Source organism: Chlorocebus sabaeus, chromosome 22 (genome assembly GCF_047675955.1).
Source record: "Chlorocebus sabaeus isolate Y175 chromosome 22, mChlSab1.0.hap1, whole genome shotgun sequence".
Lineage (NCBI taxonomy): Eukaryota > Metazoa > Chordata > Mammalia > Primates > Cercopithecidae > Chlorocebus > Chlorocebus sabaeus.
The window spans coordinates 2,915,827-2,934,958 of record NC_132925.1 but is presented as its reverse complement, the minus strand read 5'-3'; the positions used below and the strand labels follow the sequence as shown (position 1 = coordinate 2,934,958).

The 19,132-nt window shown below is 36.8% G+C and overlaps 1 protein-coding gene across 8 annotated transcripts in view; it reads left to right on the top strand.

Moving 5' to 3' along the window:
* ROBO1 (roundabout guidance receptor 1) overlaps nt 1-19,132 on the top strand; it is a 1,151,566-nt gene that overhangs the window by 1,100,062 nt on the left and 32,372 nt on the right. For 3 of the 8 annotated variants that reach the window (XM_007986183.3, XM_007986188.3, XM_073009654.1), the window contains 6 exons: nt 962-988; nt 2,403-2,445; nt 8,716-8,870; nt 12,750-13,085; nt 15,115-15,222; nt 17,854-17,998. In XM_007986183.3, coding sequence (XP_007984374.3) covers nt 962-988; nt 2,403-2,445; nt 8,716-8,870; nt 12,750-13,085; nt 15,115-15,222; nt 17,854-17,998 — 814 coding nt within the window. The remainder of the gene's footprint in view (nt 1-961; nt 989-2,402; nt 2,446-8,715; nt 8,871-12,749; nt 13,086-15,114; nt 15,223-17,853; nt 17,999-19,132) is intronic. The other 5 variants (XM_073009653.1, XM_073009656.1, XM_073009651.1 and 2 more) reach the window with 3 other exon arrangements.

The window sequence follows — 19,132 nt, the reverse complement described above, 5'->3', positions numbered from 1 at the left end:
AATCTCCTCCCTCTATGAAATGACATGGAAATTGCTCTGCCGTTATCCAACCCCCCAGGAATGGGAGAAGATAGGAAAAGTGGGGGAGGAATGGCTGCTACTTTTGAGGTCTGCAGTTCAATTTCAGGCATTATTGATTAGATTAAGATTTATAACTGCAGAGAGAGTGACGGTTTTCAGAAGGGTGTTATTGTTCTATTGTTTAGCTTCTACTGTGGTATTAAAAGAATGCCCAGTCTACTTCTAGGAAGCTTCTAAAAGTAAACTCAAAGAAATTAGAATTTAAAATTCCAGTTTTTTCTGTCCAGTCACAAATTTTTATGATGATAAGAAATGTCATTTATGTGATAAGACGTCAGGCATTTCCGCTCAGCGAAACAGTTAAATTTTATGGTTCTCTTTTATTCAGTTCATCTTTTTCTTTGCTTTCCTTTCCTTTCGTTGTGTTTGTTTTTTCTTCCCCTTTCCTTGCCTTTCCTTCTTTTCCTTCTTTCCCTCTTTTTTTCTCTCAATGTTGAGTACATAAGTGTATCTAGTAGTTCACTTTAATAAGCATTTACTTTCAGATTTCTAGATAAGGTCCAGCAAGACTCTGATAATACTTGTTTAAGAATCCATCACCCTGTGTTTGGAGATGATTAATAGTGGAGGATTCTTGTTTGTACGAAAGCCATGAGCTAAATCTGTGTTACTAAACGCAGGGTCATTTGCAGGCTACCCTAGCAGAATTCCCTTCCTGAGCGTACTAGAATGTCAGACACTTCAAAATGGTACCTGTAGAGACAAGCTTCTTTTTTAAACCTCAGAGTTGGTTTTATTCATAGATCAGAGTGTCAGAACTACTGGCTTAGTTATTTACATTTGTTTTATGTTCAGCTGTCTGCTTGATTTATACTAATGTGATATGTTCCCTTTCTCTCTTCAGCTTAATAACTGGTTTATATTTTGTTTTGATTTTCAGTCCCGTCTTTTACCTTCACACCAACAGGTATATATTTGCACTTACCCTCCTCCTTTCCATTGTTAGTTTGGCATGTGTTCTACTATTGTGTTTCTGTTTTTATTTCATTTTCTGCAGTAAGTTGGGGGTAAGAACTTAAAGTGGCATATAATACTTGATTTACTCACACCAGGCATGTGTTTAAAGTAGAAACGGTTGGTGTTGCTTTTCTTCCATTTGATGCAATGATGGATTCAGAATTCCACACTGGATCTTAGCCTTGTTTGCATGTGTTTCATTAAGTAGACACACTCTCTCTACCTTCAGCATGATTTAACATGCTAATGATCTTATTGACTATTTCAGACGTGGCAGTGCATTTTTCAACTTAAGCTTTCGAGTTTTCCAACAAAAATTTCTCTCCCTTGTATTTCTCTGTCCCCAGAATCAATATTGTTAAAGGTAACCAAAATACCCAGCACATGTGAAAGATAAAACTTTTCATTTTCCCTAAGTCAGAATCCTAATATTCCGTTCTATTCAAAATGGTCCTCTTCTGTCACATCACCTCCAGGAAAAGATGTACCTGTAGTTACGCCCTCTCAGTTTTAATCCAGTTATTGTCATCACTGGGAGCAGTTATCTCTCTATAACAGACTTCCAGTTTGGAGTTCTTCTAAGTAGCGGAATTTGGCAGCTTTAAAAACACATTTCTTCTTAGAAAATGTGTCTGTATTTACAGAAAAGCTAATCTTCTTAACCACTTAGCCTAACTATGTGCAAATCTTTTGTTGTTGTTGTTATGGTTAAAATTTTCCACCCCAAATTTATTACGCCGAGAATGCTTTCAAGAGCATTATAATATATTTTGATTATCTATACATGTCTGATGAAAATATAATAAGAAATAATTTGCACAAGCCACAATAAAAAATAGGTCACATGAATTAATAGTCACAACTTGGCATACATCTTTGTGTGTGGAAAGCTTTATTTTAACATTTATCTTTGACTTACTGGTATTCATATTTCTGGGAAAATTAGTAGGTTTTTTTTTTCTGAGTTTAAGTTTACACTTATATAAAATCATGAAATTATGTGCTCCAATAATCAATTCAAAATGGAAATCCATGGGAATGCTAATGTACAGATGTGTAATACTTATATTTAATAAGAATGTAGTGATATTTTGCTTTTTGTTGATTCTCCACCTTATTGGAACATGAAGAAAATAAGAGTGATATATAGATATCTAATTATATATATAATGTATATATAATTCTATACAATAGTTAAATGTCACTAGTTGAATCAGAAATTTGTTACATTGTGTGATGATTTTTGCAATGCTTCCATGTAGGAAGACAGAAGGAATTCCATTTTAGAAAGATGCTCATGAATGTAATAGCTTTTGATATATAAATATGTCTATTAATTGTTCCTTTTTTTCGTAACATTCTAGTAACTTACCAGAGAGGAGGCGAAGCTGTCAGCAGTGGAGGGAGGTAATTATCTTGCTTTGTTTTGTAGATCCTACAGGGAATTCCAAATATTTCTTCATCTTCCTCAACGACACCACTTTCTCTGCTTAAAAAGTCTAACTTAAAGGTGAAATGTATTTAGTTCCTTGAGCAAGGCTCCATTTAGCTATGCTGTTGAACCAAGCTGTTTACACACAGATGTAGTTGATTGGGGTAGTTGCATCTTAATCAGTGACCACCAGAGAGCGCACTTTAACCGAGAAAGAGACGCTGATTTAGCAAATGATTAAAAGGCGTTAAAGTGACTAAGCTGTGGCATTTATGAAGATGAACAAATATAGCTAGTTAACAAATACTATCAAAGAAAAAGTGTTCATTTGAAAAACCTGCTGAACACAGCAATTGCTCATAAGTTGTAGGTTATGTTTGTTTGTTCTTGTTATGAATTCAACATAGTTCACATCTCCATTTGCAGGAAAATGTGTTGAAATAAAAGAGGAAGTCTGGATAGCTTGTTAACAAAGAACGTTTTCCCTCCTCTAATTAAAATGAATCTCAATCTTATATTTATGATTTTTAAAGTAATTATTATTCAGTGAACTTTAATATATTCACGGAGAAATCACAAATTGATGTGACAACCAGCTTAAAGGGGCTGAAATAAGGTATAAGTTATGTGATGAGCCAAGCTTCAGAATGTTTCACAATAAGATGTTTTCTTTTTTCTCCAAAACAGTAACATGTAGCTTACGGTGTAAAAAAAGAAATCTTCCACCAAAACCATCTTATAATTCAAATTCAGTGAACTTACTAAATTCCCTTCTTTGTACAGCTGTGTAACATGGCTGCTACTGGAAAGCTAGAAATGAGTAAGATATTATTCCTGAATTAACGGAACATACCATCAGATAAGAAAATGACTGAATTTAAGAAGTGGTTTAAAAAATAAAGGTTGACCACCTTTAGCCAGTGCTGTACAAATTTGGCGACAAGTACTCATCTTTTCTTTCCTGGGTATTGCTAACTTCCTGTTCTCATACCTGTGAAACAAAGCCAGCCAGTGACAGGCCCAAAGCTAGGAAGGTTTTCATAAGGAATAAATCCACTTGATTCAGGAATTAAAGCAGGGCATGTTTGTGCCTCCAGGGGAATTCCATCTAAATCACAGCCCAGACATTATGAAAGAGCCTCTGGCATGACAACATTTTCTCATGGGTGAATCTGGAATACCTGATTTTATAACCACTTCATTACATGTGTACGTTTCAGCCTCCTCATTAATCAAAGCATGTGAAAGTGCTTCTTGAGCATCTTTGATATGTTCTTCACTAGCCTCTGTGCGTGGGCATGTGTACACAAGTATCACAGACACATGCACTTACAGAAGTACAAGCCTGGTTCCTACTCTAAAAGAATTTACAACCTGGGCAGAGCAAACCAGCACATGGGAAGCGACGGCAGGAACGCATAGGTAGCAAATGCTAGTTGCTATGGCAGGATGGGAAGATTACAAAGTTCCTGAGCTGTCTATTTGGAAAGCTCACTATATCACAAAACAAACATAGCTTTTTAAATTTAAACATAGAATCCCTGGCAGTGAAGCTGATTTATTTCAAATACTAAGTAGAAATGATCATTTTCCTAAATGAAATGCTAAACCATGTTGGGATATTACGGAGGCAACAGTTCAATAAAGATTTCAGAGTCAATGCTCAAAATGTCAGTTATATACAAAATGTTAAAATTATTTATTCATGCGATATATTGAACACTTACTATGTGACAGGCACTAGTTTACTTACTTGGGATGCATCAGTAAGCAAAGTGGATAAAAACTCCTGTCCTTTTAGACCTTAGGTTGTAGTGGGGGAAATGCAAGATGAATAATAAACATTTTTTTAAAAAGTCAACTGTGTAATATCAGCAGTTGATAAATGCTATGGAAAAAATAAAGCAGGATGAGGACAATAAGGATGCTTTATGAAGGGGCCTCATTCCTAGCCACTTATGGGTGTGTCAGTGTGTGTGTCTGTGTGTCTGTGTGTCTGTGTCTGTGTTTCATGATCCAGTGAGATCAGAGGGGGAATAATGAACCAGACTCCTACACTGACTTCTCTTGTGTCTGTCCCTTAAGCACTGGTTTCCCTCATGTGTTTCAGACTCTTTTGAGTCCTCACTGGACTTCCTACCTCACTTGGTTAGTGACACCGAAGCAAAAACCTTCCATCCATCCTCTTGAATCTCCTGTATCCGTTACTGCATTTTGTTGATGCTGTCTCTTAACTCCTTTCACTCTCATATTGTTTCATTTCCAGCCCTACTTCTCCTTTGCCTAATCTATGACAAAAGCTCTCAGGAGTCCTACCTTTATCTATAATACCTTCATTAGCACTATTTCCTGCTAATCCCCTTTGCTCACTGGAGACAGAATGATCTTTTCAAATGCATATTGATCATGTTTCTGAGCTCCAGACAATCCCATTATCAACAGGACCCACCATGTTTAGAATATCAGATCTAAACTGGCCATAATATGCGAAGTCCAAAAGCTCTAGGGCTCTGCAGACTTACTTCACACCTCAAAATGTGCCAGACCCTACAATCCACTGTATCACCCCACCGGCCATTTGCCAAGGTGGCATTTTCTTCTGTGTCCTTACTACACTGCCCCTGTGTTATATAGGTCTGGACTGTCTCCCCACCCAGCGACCCTTCTCAGTTTACTGAATTCCACCTGCTATGCGCTCCATTAACTCTCTAATGTGGAATTACCTACCTCAATGAAGCACCTAACATAAGGTGATGCATTATCTTTTGTTTGTATCAGAGGTCAGCTAATGATGTCTCTTGGGCCAAATCCAGCCTGCCACCTGTTTTTGTAAATACAGTTTTATAAGAATACAGCCAGACTCATTTGTTTACATATTTTCTATGACTGTGTTTGAGCCACATTGACAGAGTTGACTAGTTATCAAAGAAACGATACGGTTTGGAAAGCCTTAAAACGTTACTATCTGGTCCCTTACAGAAAATGTTTGGCAACTCCTGGTAGATAATGATTACCTCTGACAAGAGAATGTGAGTTCCTGGAGGATGGAGATTACATGGTTTATTTATTGATAAATGGATTTTTAATAAAGCAATAAATATAATTTATTGAATTACATAAATAAATGTGATAAATGACACAAAAGATTAATTTTTGAAAGATGTCACTTATAAGTAAGAAAAAAACGAATGAACCATTGAATACATGAATGTCAGAAGGCCTGAGTTCAGTCCTTGGTGACATCAGAGAAGTTTTGGAGGCTGTATTTTTTTCCTCTAATAAAAGGAGAAGGTTATCTAGAACTCTGTTATAATTGTGAACCTTGCAAGTGTGGAAAAGAGAGAATAAAGATTGTGGTAAGCAAAGAGACCCCTTCCCAACTTAAAAAGGGCAAAGAAATTGTGAGAAAATCCAGGGAAATGATCATGGAAATATTAAGTAACTGTTTCTGTTCATTTGTTTTCCTTTCCTCAAACATTCCAGGCAATGTGTCCAAAAAAACGTACTTAATACAAACCACAGTAGAAGGCAAGAAAGCAGAGAAAACCTGAGAAGGGTGGGGCGGGAAAGTCTGGCTAACCTGGTGGAGAATGCCAATACCACATTCCCTGTTGGTGGGAGGTGAGGAAATAGAGCTCAAGCCTTTGCTTCTCTTTAAAATATTGGCAATTCTGAGATCTAGCCCTTGGCTTTAGAGCTCATTCAGTCTGCCAATGGGAAGGGGAGACAGCCTATTGCCTGACAAGCCTTCCTGCCAGGCGCCTCCACCATTTCCCCAGCTCCTGGACTCTGTAGTGTTTGATTTTGTGATTTAGCAGCTCAAATAGGCTTTCTTGGGGTGAGTGATTGGAATATCAAGAGAAGAGTAGGAATTGAAGGTAATTGCCATATAATTACTAAAGTGCATTTGCCCTCTGTTTTCTTCATGGCACAAATCTATCCACTTAATATATTATATGATAATATTATATAATAATATTTAAGAAACATGTTAATACCTATAACCACCTTGTGGATTTTTTCTGCTTCATATCTTAAGTTCAAATACATAAAGGTAGCCTGGAGAATTGTTTTAAAAAAGACCTCAGAACCCTTATTAGAGTAGCTACATATGACCTTGACTTCCTCAAAGTCCTCTCAGATATATACATGGCATTTTAAGGTTCATTATGGGCCGGTAATCACAGCTCACCTTCTGCCTTAAATAATTAGCATTCCAAATTCAAGTCTAGACAGAAAACTAGGATGTAAACTGTTAAGTCAGCTTCCTGTTGGAAACCACTCATATGTATGAAAAGGGCTCTCAGCCTATGATGATATCAAAGCATTCACTATGAAAGTATTTTTCAGAGGGAATCAGAGCAGCATAAAAATTTGTCTATTTCTTTTGAAACATGTAAGTCAGTCTGTGGAAAATTTCCTCTTGACCCATACTTCAGACGTCCTGTAACATCTCTGCTGTGTCACATATGGAGTTTTATTTTTAATAACTTCTACAGTGATAATATTCGTAGTTTAAGTTCAAAGAAAAATAAAATAGGAAAGCAAACAATTACTAGATGCAGAATTTCTGTAACTAATATCTATTTCAAAGACTCCAGATATCTGTGTTATAACTTGCATTTAAATGTTTAAAATTTCAACAGTTTGGAAACGCTGTTCTTCAAATCATGATTTATCAACAATTTTAATAGTAAAGTTGGCTCAGTTTTAACAGCTTACACTTCCAATACTTTCTCCACTCTTCCTTTTATGAAGAATATTCCAGAGCTTTGGGAAATGTTAGCACTTTCCCGTATATGTGTTTATAAAATCTTAGATCAGAGTGTATACTCTAGGGCCAGCCTGCTAGGGTTTGATTTTCTGCTCTGCCACTCACTGACTTTATATAGCCATGCACAAACTTCTTCACATCTCTTAGACGTCCCATTTCCTCATCTTTAAAATTTGGATAACAGTACCTCCCTTGTAAAATTGTTGTGGTGACTAAATGAGTTCATACGTGTTAAAAAAAAAAAAAAAAAAAAAAAAAAACCAGAACAATGCCTCACACGTTAGAGGCAAAGGGTAAATATTTGTTTTTATTATATAAATATATGTACTCACATATGTATAGAGAAATGAATCATAAATCCATAGCCTTTTTTAGAATGGATTGCTTCTCAACCATCATTTGCATACTAAATTTCCTCAGTAGATAAGAACCATGGAAGGTAAAATATCAGATTTTTGCTTCCCAGGTAAATAAGAAACATAATTATTGCACTTTAACATAGAAAATAAAACCACCAAGAAAATATTTGCAGAATCTGTAATGCCAGTCTGTTTGTTGTGAGTGGGACATCACCTCTTTTGCTGAATGGAGGTATGTATGAAGTCAGTGTTGGAGAAGGAAATGAAGAATGCCACTCTTGAACTCCAGTTTGAGTCCCTGGCTCTGTTGGTCCAGGGCTCCCATTAATAATCGCTGATATACTTGGCATTCCCAATGCACGGTAAAAGAAGAATCACATCTTCTGCCAAAAACTACCAAAATGAACGCTAATATTCTTTTTAGTGGGCATCTCTGTTTCATCAGATTTAATTCATCAGCTTTCCTTTGCTTATGTTGGGATGTATGACATTTTACAATGTCACCATCAGAAAATGTTGACAAGCTTACAGACCTATGCACTGAAACATTGATGGGGATCTGTGTAAAATGTCACAGAGCCCCCAAACTCATTAGATATGAAGCATGGTTTTGGAGAAAAATACGCCAGTACATTTAATTTGAAGCCTCTATCGTCTGAGTAAAGAGGCTTGTTTCATTTTTTTAATGAAGTTGTAAGGAGTCACAATTTTTTAATGGGTCAAAATGAAGAAGTGCCAACTATCTGAATTAGGGCGTTTTTTTTAAGCCACTAAAAGACTAAAAAATATTTTCATATTCCATGTTTGATTTTTAACCATTCTGACTAAAGGCAGAGTAGAACGTTGCAAACGATATGAGATTTTAGGTCTGATGCATAACTCTTCCTATGTACAGTTATGGTTGTGTAAATGGAGGTGCATCCCAGGACCTTATGTAGAATCAAAGGGCTAATAATGTCGTAAGTGTAGAATCAAAGGGCTAATAATGTCATTCAGCATAGTTCATCAGGTGATTGGTGAGAATAACAAGATGAGGAAGTTATTGGAATTTTCAATAGAAAATATCATTCTCTAGTCATATAACATTTGCTTTTATGTATTTTTTTATTTAGGCCTGGACTTCTCAACATCGGTGAACCTGCCACGCAGCCATGGCTAGCAGACACGTGGCCGAATACTGGCAACAATCACAATGACTGCTCCATCAACTGCTGCACGGCAGGCAATGGAAACAGCGACAGCAACCTGACTACCTACAGTCGCCCAGGTTAGGGACGCAGAGAGAGCGTGATCTGTATAAGCTTTTTAAGGAACCCGCCAGAAGATGTTTTCTTTCCCTCTCCCTACATGGGAAGATAAAATTTGACCAATATTTTATCCAATGCTGACTATTGTTTAGCAAAATAGCCTGATTTAAGTCTTTTCTCCATCCCTTAACCTCCATACTTTGCTAAAGTCCACCAAAAATATTTTGCCCAGATAATTGGGAAGATAAATTATACAATCGATAGCAAATAAGGAAAAATAAAATCATGGGAAAGTATGTATGTATGTATTCATTTATTGGAGACAGAATCTCACTCTGATACCCAGGCTGGAGGGTAGTGGCATCCGCTTCCTGAGTTCCAGTGATTCTCGTGCCTCAGCCTCCCAAGTAGCTGGGACTACAGGCATGCACCATCAGGCTCAGCTAATTTTTGTGTGTATATATTTTTAAGTAGAGATGAGGTTTTGCCATGTTGCCCAGGCTGGTCTCAAACTCCTGGCCTCGCATGATCCATTCACTTCAGCTTCCCAAAGTGCTGGATGGGAATACAGGCGTGAGCCACCGTGCCCAGCCATGAAAGTATTTAAAAAACAATTTTTTTTTTTGACAGAGTCTCACTCTGTAGCCCAGGCTAGAGTGCAGAGGCGCAATCTTGGCTCACTGCAACCTCTCCCTCCTGGGTTCAAGTGAGCAATCTCGGCTCACTGCAACCTCCGCCTCCTGGGTTCAAGTGATTCTCCTGCCTCAGCCTCCCAAGTAACTGGGATTACAGTCACACAGCACCACACCCAGCTAATTTTTATAATTTTAGTAGAGATAGGGTTTTACCATGTTGGCCAGGCTGGTCACAAGTATTTATGTTGATAAGAATGTATGTGATTACGATTTATTTTACCCTTTTTGTTTGTTTGTTTGTTTGTTGTTTTTTGAGATAGGATCTCACTCTCTCACCCAGGCTGGAGTACGGTGGCATTAACACAGCTCACTGCAACCTCAGCCTCCTGGGCTCAACTAATCCTCTCACCTCAGCCTCCCAAGTAGCTGAGACCACAGGCGGGCACCACCATGCCTTGCAAATTAAAAAAAATTTTTTGTAGAGATGCAGGTCTTGCTATGTTGCTCAGGCTGGTCTCAAATTCCTGCACTCAGGCAACCCTCCTGCTTCAGCCTCCCAAAGTGTTAGGATTATAGGGGTGAGCTACTGTGCCTGCTATATAATTTTTAATTGTAATTAAATAATCTTTAATCATATTTAATCATTTTTGAGATTTTGGGAATAACATAGATCAAAAGGTAAATAAATTCATAGTTATAATGAACCAAATTATTTAATAGAAAAAACAATAATAATAATAATATACAACAGTAATACAAAAATTTGAATAAAAATTAACTGGAATTTTAAATCAGATTTTATAGTATATTAGCAAATCCTGAGGACATGAGATATATATATATGTATATATTGTGTGTGTATATATACATACATATATACACACGTAGATATATGTATTATGTGTATATATACACACACTTATATACATATATATATTTTGCAGGTGTGTATGCATACATTTATTTTCTATTGTTTGTTTTCTGGGTCAGATGTATATGTGACTAAAATTTCATGCCAAAACATAATAGGAAAAAATTGGATGTACATTATGCAAGATGTAAAGGAATAAAAATTACCAAAGATTTCTTACCCCCCCCCCAAAAAAAAACAATATTCGCAATATAGGAAATAGTAAAATAATTGTAAGGAATCTCTATGATGATAGAAGTAAAATAACCTATGGAATTAAGGAAAGGCAAGGGAGAAGTTGGAGTTAAGTAAAGATGTTAAGCACGATAAAGAACCAATCATAGAGCAATCTGCATGTCTGCCCTTAAAATGAATCCTGAGTCTCCACTGGCTGTGGACGTGACATAGCCGCGTGACCGAGTCTCTGCCCTCCAGCGGTCCGTTTGCTGAGTGTCCGGAGAGATAGATACGCATGTCATCATAAGTAAAAGATAAACTGAGTTGAGACCTATAGAAGAGAAAAAATGGCGATACCCATTTAAATTAATAGGTAGAGCTGTGTTGTCCAATATGGTAGCCATTGGCAACAGATGACTGTTTACATTTAATTAAATAAAACGCAGTCTAAAACTCAGTCCCTCTTTTGCACTAGCTACATTTCTAGTGCTCAGGAGCCACATGTGACTAGTAGCTGCTGTATCGGACAAAGCAGAGTAGACCATGTCCAATATCTCCAAGGTTCTGTTGGATAACACATATAGATAGGTTGGCGAAACAAAATGAGAATGCAAAAACCATGTGATCTTTATAGTATTTCTTAACCACTGTTAAACAAAACTAGAAATTAGAAATAGAAATCGCACAGGCCAGATCAGTCAAATATTTCTGCTCCCTGATGGTTCATGGTTGAAATGCAGAATAGTTGAATTCAGTAGGATAGAGAAGTTAACACATTTTTCTTAAGATTATATTCACATTTACATCTTTAGTAACAAGCATGTTAATTTATAATTTTTAACATATCCAGTTAAAAACCAGTGCTACAGGTGACTTGCTAAGTTGGTACCACTTTTGGACAGCATGAATAAAATAATGATACTTTTACCATTGTAGTTTAACTAATTTTTCTCTTTAAAAACTTTTAATTTAAAAATATGATTTCAGTTCTTCCTACTATCTTAATATTTTCAACTGCAGGGTGTGTGTGTGTGTATATATATATGAATGTATATGTTATATATGTGCATTCAGTTATTTAATGTCCAAATATTTTAATGGAGAGAAAACTGGAGTGGAAATGAGATATTAGATATTTAAGTATTATTTTAGTCTTTATTTGATTCAATGACCCAGGTTACTATGATTCCTTTTGTTATTGTCATTTTATATTTAATGGGTGTCATTATGAAACCATGAGAAAATGATTATATAGCATGTTTTCCGGATAATGATTATCCAACATGACTACGATAAGAACTAATAGAATTCTCCTTAGTAGTATTTACTATCATTTTACCCTCGTTCCTCGTATCTTTTAAATGTAAATGTTTTATAAAATATCAAAACCTCGGCCGGGCGCGGTGGCTCAAGCCTGTAATCCCAGCACTTTGGGAGGCCGAGACGGGCGGGTCACGAGGTCAGGAGATGGAGACCATCCTGGCTAACACGGCGAAACCCCGTCTCTACTAAAAACACAAAAACTAGCCGGGCGTGGTGGCGGCGCCTGTGGTCCCAGCTCCTCGGGAGACTGAGGCAGGAGAATGGCGGGAACCCGGGGGGCGGAGCTTGCAGGGAGCCAAGATGGCGCCGCTCACTCCAGCCTGGGCCGCAGAGCCAGACTCCGCCTCAAAAACAAAACAAAACAACAACAAAAATATATATATATATCAAAATCTCAAGTTCTTTGATCTATGAGTAGTTTTTCCCTTTGGATTTTCAATTTATATGCTTTGTCTGTTGCTTCAGCAGCTAACCAGTAGCTTCAAATAATTCAGTAACCAAAGACTAGGAAATAAAAAGTTGGCACATAAAGATATACATGTATATATTATTTTAGTAGAATTCTTATTAATGAAGCTATTAAATGAAAATTATTTTGGTTGTTTACTTCAGCACTATCAGAAATTCAAATTTATTTAGTCTCTGCAAATTCTGTGTACCCTCTTTTATTTTTTCAATTATTAATTTTCTTTGGAAAGCACATGTGGATATTTGGCCCTTTTTTTTCATCTTATTTAAGCCCACTTATACTTTATGTAACGATTTTCTTATGACTCACAAAGCTACGTAGAAAGAAATTTAAAAGGAATAACCATGCAGAATGATTTTTTCCTTTTCCTCTCCATTGCACATAGCTGATTGTATAGCAAATTATAACAACCAACTGGATAACAAACAAACAAATCTGATGCTCCCTGAGTCAACTGTTTATGGTGATGTGGACCTTAGTAACAAAATCAATGAGATGAAAACCTTCAATAGCCCAAATCTGAAGGATGGGCGTTTTGTCAATCCATCAGGGCAGCCTACTCCTTACGCCACCACTCAGCTCATCCAGTCAAACCTCAGCAACAACATGAACAACGGCAGCGGGGACTCTGGCGAGAAGCACTGGAAACCACTGGGACAGCAGAAACAAGAAGTGGCACCAGTTCAGTACAACATCATGGAGCAAAACAAGCTGAACAAAGGTGAAGAGGCTTGCACGTATTCCCATCTGTCTCTGTATGATACTCTCAGCACCTCGACTAGATGTCGAAACTTGTCTGCGACTAGCAAGTAAATCTTTTCTTCTGTCGCTGAGATTTTCTTATTTCTTTGGTTTCAAAATTTCCAGTGTCAAAGAGTTAATTAGCACAACAAAAACCTTGGAAAATTTATTTTATAATGATATATAAGTATTTTCAAATGGTTTTGAGATTAATTTAAATTTAATAGCAGGTGAGGGATTGGGACGGACAATCTTTTATTCATGAGGCAGATGTACAACTGTCACAATACCTCACATTTTCAATAAATAGACTATCCCATTCTTTCCACTAGAGGATGGAAGATAATTGCTTCTATGTGGTCATATAAACCAGTGGCATTTTTATATCAACCTGATATAAAATAATTAAATTAAACTTGAACTAGAGAAGTGGTTCCATTTGTTGTGTGTCTCCCACCTCATGTGGTTATTAAGACTGCTACAATGTATAATTTTAGAACCTAAATTTCCTTGGTTGACCTGATTGAAGTCTGTCCGTATAGAACCTAAAATAAATTGAGTTTAGTATTAACTTGAAGTCGCAGAATGGCATTCTGTGGCCTGAAGGAAATGTTTCTGTATTGTAATGTGCATGAGTTGGAAAAGGTAAGTGTTTGATTTCTTTGTAGACCTTTAGGCTACTGCTTTAATAACATGATTTGCAAAGTTATACCTCTAGGAAAACCAGGACAGGATTGCTCTAATGTGAATAGATGGGGGCAGTGCAACCCCTCTAGTCCAGGTAAAGAATACATTTTCTGGTAGATAATTGGAGATATAGACTTACTTTCTTTAGGGTTGAGTTGGTAACATTTTCTTCGAAAATACAATGTATCGCAGTTGAAGACAACAAAAATGTAACTTAAAAATTTCAGTTAATATTATGTTTTAACTTGAGAATGAAGTCAGCTAGCCTTTTCTCAAGTTAGGCCGGGCGCGGTGGCTCAAGCCTGTAATCCCAGCACTTTGGGAGGCCGAGACGGGCGGATCACGAGGTCAGGAGATCGAGACCATCCTGGCTAACACGGTGAAACCCCGTCTCTACTAAAAATACAAAAAACTAGCCGGGCGAGGTGGCGGGCGCCTGTAGTCCCAGCTACTCGGGAGGCGGAGGCAGGAGAATGGCGTGAACCCGGGGGGCGGAGCTTGCAGTGAGCTGAGATCCGGCCACTGCACTCCAGCCCGGGCTACAGAGCAAGACTCCGTCTCAAAAAAAAAAAAAAAAAACAAAGAAAGTACTTGATTGGTAGAATAACCCAATTTAATAAATCTTGATCGAGACTCTTGCATAAGTTCATGACAAAGACTGACAAAGATGAATAGGACACTTTCTGTAATCATGGAATTTGCAGTGGTGATTCAAACTATTGTCACGTTATTCCTTCATAGTGTGTGGTTTTACTGTGGACTTCAGAAATCCCTGAGAGCCTCCATACAAATATTTCAGAACTCTGATTTATTGTTTATACTGCTCGTAAGCAGATTCGGTGTGTCAGACTATAATAAAGAACCTGGAATGCAACTAGATGAGATTATTACTGACTACATTCCAGTGGCGAGCTTATCATTTGGATTTTCACCTTTGCCTAAGTAAGCAGAAGCATTTCTGGGGCAAATTAAGATATTTGGTTTTTTTATTATTATGGATATATATTTTTTATTAGATATAACCTTGCTGACAAGTTTCAGTTTTATTTTTATGTTACTGTGATTTATTTTTTATGATTTGCAGACATATTTTTGTGATTTCTTATTAAAATCATATTGTATTATTAAAGTTATGTATAGTTTATATATATTTGGAGTGTTAGCCTTTTTATATCCTGACAATCTGACTACAACAATAAAAGAGAAAAAAGGCAAATAAATGGTCCAATTTGTTTCTTTAGTTACCAGAAATATAGATAAAGCAGAGATGTGAAATTGCTCACAAAGCGAAAATAATTTTTTTTTTCATCTGACATGTCTAGATTATCGAGCAAATGACACAATTCCTCCAACTATCCCATACAACCAATCATACGACCAGAACACAGGAGGATCCTACAACAGCTCAGACCGGGGCAGTAGTACCTCTGGTAAGTAAGGTGAACCAAAGAACCTCTCCTTTAAAAAGCTGGTACTTTCCAAGGTTACAAATTGAGTGCTAATGGACTGACGTGTGTAGGTGACATGTCTAAATCACTTTATGTAATTTGAGTCTCAGGCATGGTCTTGTCTCTGCAATTTGAGGGACTTTCCACTCTCTAAATCATTTTATGTTCTATTTGGCAACAAAGACTGAGTGTCCTATTTTCTTTCTTGTTAATGAGCTTTAGCAAAGCCAGAAGAAACGTGTCTGCTTAATCTTTAAAGGCAGTGGGGACTTCTTTTTCCCCCTTGGCCAAAATGTAACTAAAAATGTTGCACATAGAGTTAACCTGCTAAATATGTTGCCATTTGAAACGAGCCTATAAAAGCACATAATGTTTGAGGACGCCTGAGCAGAATCAAAAGCGTATGAGACAATAACACGAGATTCAGGTCCAAGAGGAACCTGTCTCAGTTTATCATCTCTCTACGATCCCTCAGTTCTTGCTCTGAAGCCTCGTAAAGCAACCTCCCAACCTCAGTCTGTAAGTGCCTCCCCAAGCCCCACTGAGGCTTCTTCCCTGTGGTCTTCATGCTGTTGCAGCTGTTTACCAGCTGTTTTCCTGATAGAGGCTGCAGATGGGAGCTTGCTGGGTGCTTAAGTCCTGTTTTTCTAATTAAAGGCAGCTCGTTATTAGAACTAACATGTGGCACGTCACACCACAGTGAGAACAAGACCGATTGATCTGACTCTAGCAATGTTTCTCCAGGAGAGCGTAGAAATGCCACTTCCCAGCAACCGGATTCAAGTTGTTCTTAGGGCCTTTTAGCCAAGAGTCACCACCCCTCTTCTGTAATGAATATGGCGTTTGCATTTTACAGTTTTCCCTTAACTAACACGCTGGTTTGGCATTTTCTAGCCTGTGTTTCTGTTGGATTTAAGGGAACTTAGAAATGGCCCTTTACCTTTTAGATTTACTCTGATTCTATTATACGTTGTTTGTTTTAACAATTAACATGTTATTAAATGACTTCTTTTTTGAAACTAAGTCAATCCTGAATTAAGAGAAATATTTCAAAGATCTACTTTTAAGAAAATCATATGAAATATTTTAATATTTGATTATCTTATGCCATTTCATCTTTGAATTTTTAGTCACCCAGAGAAAACCATATCTTAATGGGAAAATAAACAATGATTCTAGTTGTGAATGTTTAATTGACCTTCAGTATCCCTCAGCTTAGATACCTAGGTCTGGATGTTCTACTATTTGATATTAGTGAATATATGGTAAAAAGATGTAAAGATGCATGATGGTAATTAGGGAAGAGAACAAAGCAAGTAAATAGGGTATAGGAGACATCTGTGCCAGGCCTCTCCGGACTGATGGAGTTGCTACAGGAGATGTATATCAGGAAATCCAGCGGAAGGCGCGGGTTAATGTCTAGTCTAGAACACACGCACAGTCATCCCAGTGCTGGACACCTGAGTCATGGGTGAGAGAAGAGAGACACATACACGTAGTACTGATAATCGTAGTTTATTAATAACAGCCTGTCCCTAGCCCACGCTTGCTGCAGTAACATACCAGTACAAGAACATCTGGCTTAACAAACACTGCCATTTGACTGAAAATTCCCAAGTGACAAAAATATCAAGGTTCATTGAATATGGTCAGACCTGATTCATGTATTACGTGACTTGGAGAAGGATTGGATAAGGTTAAAAAAATAAGACCAAGATAATTCACTGATATAAAGGGATGTTATGAGAAAAATAATTGTAGACTCATCATCTATAATTCACATATGAATCTCAAATGTAACATATTGGAAAGGGGGATATTTTATCCCAAAATACTTGTTGACCTAAAATTTTTGTTAAAATAAATGCTCTCAAATGCTCTCAAATATATAGCCTCCTGTGTTTAAAAAAAATAATGCCGAATCTAAAATGAGAACACTGGAACACTTGAATAATTGGGCTATGTCAAGCTACTAAGAATGTTCAAGCAATATCATTTTAGCATAAGCCATCATTGTATAGAAACAGTGGCTGAAAACACTTCTGTCCCTTTTAAAAATTATTTTTCTGCTTCTTTTGTCATTAGTTCAATCAGTCATTCCAGCTATTATTTCATCTGTACTCGCCTTTCTGAAGGAAAGTAGTAATTTCATTGTGCCTAAAACATTTCAATGGACAAGTACAAATTTTATATATTCAGTGATTTAATGCAACAGTGGAACTCTAATAGATCGTATCTGTATCATATTGTATTTTAGGTTCCAGCAATTAAATAATAGAAAGGCACTCCAGAAAATATGTCTACAGCTCATTTGTTTGAGGTGATAATCCATAATGCAATTAATTGCTGTAAGAAGATCACTATTAATGATATGACTTGAAACATTCATTCATGGTTTTATTGCTTTTTTGCTATTTATTTTGCAGTTATTCATGGCAGTACCTTGCATTTTCTCTGGTACAAAGTTCTGTTTAAAATTAATGAAAAAGCGTGTTTATCTCTGTATACATAAATGAATTATAAAATCATATTTACAAAACATGATTAACTTGTGACTAATAGAAAACGTTTAAAGGCCAGAGATCAATGGCTTGTATTTTATTTGCTTTCTAGGGAGTCAGGGGCACAAGAAAGGGGCAAGGACACCCAAGGTACCAAAACAGGGTGGCATGAACTGGGCAGACCTGCTTCCTCCTCCCCCAGCACATCCTCCTCCACACAGCAATAGCGAAGAGTACAACATTTCTGTAGATGAAAGGTAAGAGGAGTGTCCAAACAGATGTAAACAGTGTAATATGATTGTTTCCGCCCATTTTAAGCAATTATTAAACTAGGTGGTCAAGAGAAGACAGATTCCTAAGGTCCACAAACAGTTGGCTTTAAATAAAACAGTGCTGGTCAGCAGGAAGTAAAAATTCTGCTTGCTGCTTCCAAAAAAGGAATTTGTGCTTCAAAAGATTCTTTTGGAACCTGGAATAGAATAGAGAAATGAATGCATATTAGCTCATGTGTATATCCTGTGTGTGTATACATAATTTAACATATGGATATATGATTTTGTGATTTTTGAATATTAGAACTTCTGTGACATGTCTTGAAATTTTTGTAAGACAGTCGTGTGGATTTATACCACAACGATGGTATCCTGAAGGCTATTTGTTCTTAGATATTATCACCTTATGCTGAGAACTCTTTGTAGAAATGTGAACTTTGCTGAATTGTTTCTCCCAAAGACTTAACAAGCCCACATGACAGCAGTTACGAAGTTAGTACCTCTTTCTCAGTCCAGAGTCTGTAGAACTGGACACGGTACCACCAGGCAAAACAAAACAGCTGCTTCTTTAAACCAAAGGAGGAAAACTCCTTTAAGGTGGAGAATTAGCGAATACATCATAAAATATACCTGAAAATACAGTCTTTTCTGTGACTGCTGTAAAGGCATCATTCCTTCATTCTGCACACACAGAAAAGTGTATTACTGTGCCCAGAAACAGTCTCTGTGCTGCAATTTTCTAATAATCTTTTTATAAAATGCATTTTAAGTAAAATTCTTATATAAAAATATTTACAGGGAGCTCTCATGATCCACAATATTTATACATTTTAAAATTCTTGTGAACAGTGAGTTAACAAATGTTGAACCATTGGTCCTAGGGGAAATACAGGGCTAGGTTCCTTCTAACCTCTAACCACAACATATTTGTCAGCTGACCAATACATAACCTTGTTTTATATATTTTTTTAAAGATGCTTATTTAATATATATTGTTCATTTATTAACATGGAACCCAGTAAGTCATTCCTCAGCAAAGCTTATTTCATAGATATATATTTTTTTAAGGCACATCACAGCCCTCTAAGGCTTAGAAACACTAAGAGCGCTTCATTAAGC